At 61.4% G+C, this 2,829-nt stretch overlaps 1 protein-coding gene across 2 annotated transcripts in view; it reads right to left on the bottom strand.

The window, feature by feature from the left end:
• Positions 1-283: 283 nt before the first annotated feature.
• The window catches only part of LOC130585755 (lysosomal acid lipase/cholesteryl ester hydrolase-like), a 10,302-nt gene continuing 7,756 nt past the window's right edge, over positions 284-2,829 (bottom strand). For both annotated transcript variants that reach the window (XM_057386372.1, XM_057386371.1), the window contains exons 8-10: positions 2,610-2,681; positions 1,610-1,675; positions 284-1,537 (exon numbers count right to left, since the gene is read on the bottom strand). In XM_057386372.1, coding sequence (XP_057242355.1) covers positions 1,304-1,537; positions 1,610-1,675; positions 2,610-2,681 — 372 coding nt within the window. In that variant the 3' untranslated portion in view covers positions 284-1,303. The remainder of the gene's footprint in view (positions 1,538-1,609; positions 1,676-2,609; positions 2,682-2,829) is intronic.

Below are 2,829 nucleotides of genomic sequence, written 5' to 3'. Positions count from 1 at the left end.
ATCCAGTGATGAACCAACTGCACCCATGGAGGGCAGGAGAAGGCCGGGGTACGAGAGGGGACCTCTCCTGGAGTAGGGACAGCCCTGGAACCACCTCTCCAGCCTGGTCCTCTCCCCATSCTGCTCCTCCACCTCATACCATGGCTGGCCAGCCTGGCGAGGCGGAGGAGCCATGGATGCCCATCACCCACTGTCTTGCCCAAGGGCCAGCGCTCCCACCTACCCGTGATTCCCAAACCCTCGTGGATACAATAAGACTCTCCAACCCCAAGGCTGGTTGGTGTTTTTTTTTTGCCAGAGAATGTTCCTGCCGCATGCCCAGGGGTGGAGCAGGGTACTGGGATGTACTGGGATGCTCCCAGCCGGCACCGTCGGAGAGCTGCCTTTGGGGTTACTGTGTYCCTGCTGGCCCTGGCAGCTCCCTGGCAAATATTCAGGTGCAAGAAAGAGCTGGGGGTGTCAGAACACAGGCTCCTGAAATCCCYTTTGAGCATTTATTTTGGAGAGATTTTCCCCGCCTCCGGGTTTGCAGCGAGCAGCAGGGTGGGACTGGCTGGGGACATCAGCCTTGCAGCAGCTTCCTGGGGGGATGGCAGCCCTGCTACCTAGCCCAGGGTATTTGGGGTCACCAGCTYGCAGGGATGAGGGATGATCATTCCCCAGTGTTGGTGCTGAGCCAAGCAGCCGTTCCTGGGCACCCTCCGGCACCAAACGATGGAGGCAAATGCCTGGTTTGGTCCAGATGGAGACCTTCCACTTCCTTGAGGACTTGTCTTGGGGAAAACGGATTCTCCAAATCCAACCTGAGCCCTGCTGGGCTGCAGTCTGGGGCCAGAAGCCGTCGTTGCATCACCTGTTGCTGCTGCTAAGAAAGGTCTGGCCTCATCCATCCCCTCCCTYCGTCCCTTTCAGTGCCATGGCTGGGGGCTGCTCTCAGCCTGTCCCCCCACAGCCAGACTCATCCTCCTTATGGGTTGGCTCTCTAATCCACAACCCATTGAGCAGCCACTGTGGGGTCCTGGCAGGGTCCCTGTGTGCCCCTGGATCTGCACCATCTCTTGGGGCCCTCCTGGCAGGGCTGGTGGCTCCTGCCTGCCCCAGAGCCTTGGCTGACCCTGTGCCACTCCTTGAGGAGCTCCCAAGCGTGGAGGACAGACCCCAACACCCAAGGGATGCATGAGAAGCCCCATCACCACAAGCGTGTCAGGCCAGCAGGGAGGAGGGGACAGCAGGGAGTGTGCCACACCCTCCTCGGGCTGTCCCAKCTGCGGGACAGGGACAGACTCCTCTGGCAGCTGCTGCCCTAGCGGGACCCCTCCATCAGCTGCAGGATGCTGCTGTAGAGGCGCCGGGGGGCGTCCAGGCCCCAGATGAAATCCCAGTGGTTCCAGTCGGGGATGTGGGTGTAGCTGACGAGATGGGCGATGCGGGGCAGCAGCTGCCGGACRTCCCTCCAGTCCGCTGCCCAGTCCTCCCCTCCGGACCACACGGCTGTGGGCACCGGCATGTCCTCCACGCGGTACAGGGGTGGTGTGTCCTGCAGAGACACGGGGGTGCTGAGCTGTCCCTSCACCCTCCTGGACAGACCCCTGGCCTCCCCGGCTCCTACCTGGAGGTACACGAACGGGTTCTCGCTGCCGTAGTCAAAGGCCTTGAATTCTCCTGATTTCACCACCTGGAGGAGAGGATGGATCTGCTGTGGGGGGCCAGTGAGTGCCACCGTGTGAGTCTGGCATCTCGCGGCCCCCTTGAGGAACCCAGCACCATAGGGAGCTCAGAGGGGTTTGGGTAAGTCCCTGCCCTCCACCTGCCTGTCCCTGACCATGCCAGCTGGCTGGGGACAGGCAGGACAAGGACAGGTGTTGGCCTCCTCACCCACGGGACACTGCAGGAGGAGATGGCATCCCTGCAGAGCCAGGCTTTGCACCTTTTTATCAGGGTGATGCTCTGACCTCTGGCTCTGTGCCTGTCTCCAGCCATGTCTCACCTGGCAAACCGAGGTGTTCCCTTCCCTCTGAAATCCTGCTCACACCTGCTGTGTGTTCAGGGTGCTGCTGGAGTTCCCTCAACAGCCTGAGCATCCTTTCTCAGCTTCCCTTCCCTGTAATTTGGCTCTGCAGGGAGGCACAGGGGTGGGGTTCTCCAGCCTGACCCCCTGTCCTGCAGGGCCAGTGCTGGAGCTGCAGCAGAATGGGCAGAGTCCAGGTGTCCAGCACCCCTCTGGTCAGGGGGAGATGTTGCTGGGTCCCCCTTTGCCTCCTCACCCAGGTCCCCCAGCCACTCCTTGGGCTTCCCCCCACCAACACCGTGTCCCTGAGGGGGACTCTCTGCTTTGGGGCTTCCTGGGGGACCCCAAACTGTTCTCAGCATCCAGCTGTAGCCTCCCCATCGGGCCCCTGGCACAGCACAGGACACACACACCCCCCACAGAGTCCCTTGGTCCCCAGWGGGACCAGAGCAGCTCATCCTGCATCCAGCACCTCTTCCAATTCCTTGCCTTTGCTTTCTTGGGAGCTGCTCATGTCCCAGGTCCCTGAACTCCCACATCTGCCCTGGGTAGAGCAGACTCTCAGGGAAGGGGTGAAGCATCTGCGTGTCGGGRATCCTACCTGGGCCCAGTGGATGACGTTTTTGACAGAGGTGCCATCGGGATAGTGGGATGTGTACACGTCCAGCCGGGTCTGCAAGGAAACAATCCTGGCTATCATCGCTTTCCAGCGGATGGGGTGAAGGCGGCAGCTGCCAGGTGTTTCCTGGAGCAGCCACCGCTGAGTCACGCTGCCTGGAGAGCTGGGCCATGTCCAGGAGCGGCATTTGCATTAAAAACTT

This window comes from Malurus melanocephalus, unplaced genomic scaffold (assembly GCF_030028575.1).
Source record: "Malurus melanocephalus ecotype Western Australia unplaced genomic scaffold, MMel_1.1 scaffold_958, whole genome shotgun sequence".
NCBI classification, from domain to species: Eukaryota; Metazoa; Chordata; class Aves; order Passeriformes; family Maluridae; genus Malurus; species Malurus melanocephalus.
The sequence above is the reverse complement of the archived record's forward strand: the minus strand, read 5'-3'. Positions and strand labels throughout refer to the sequence as shown.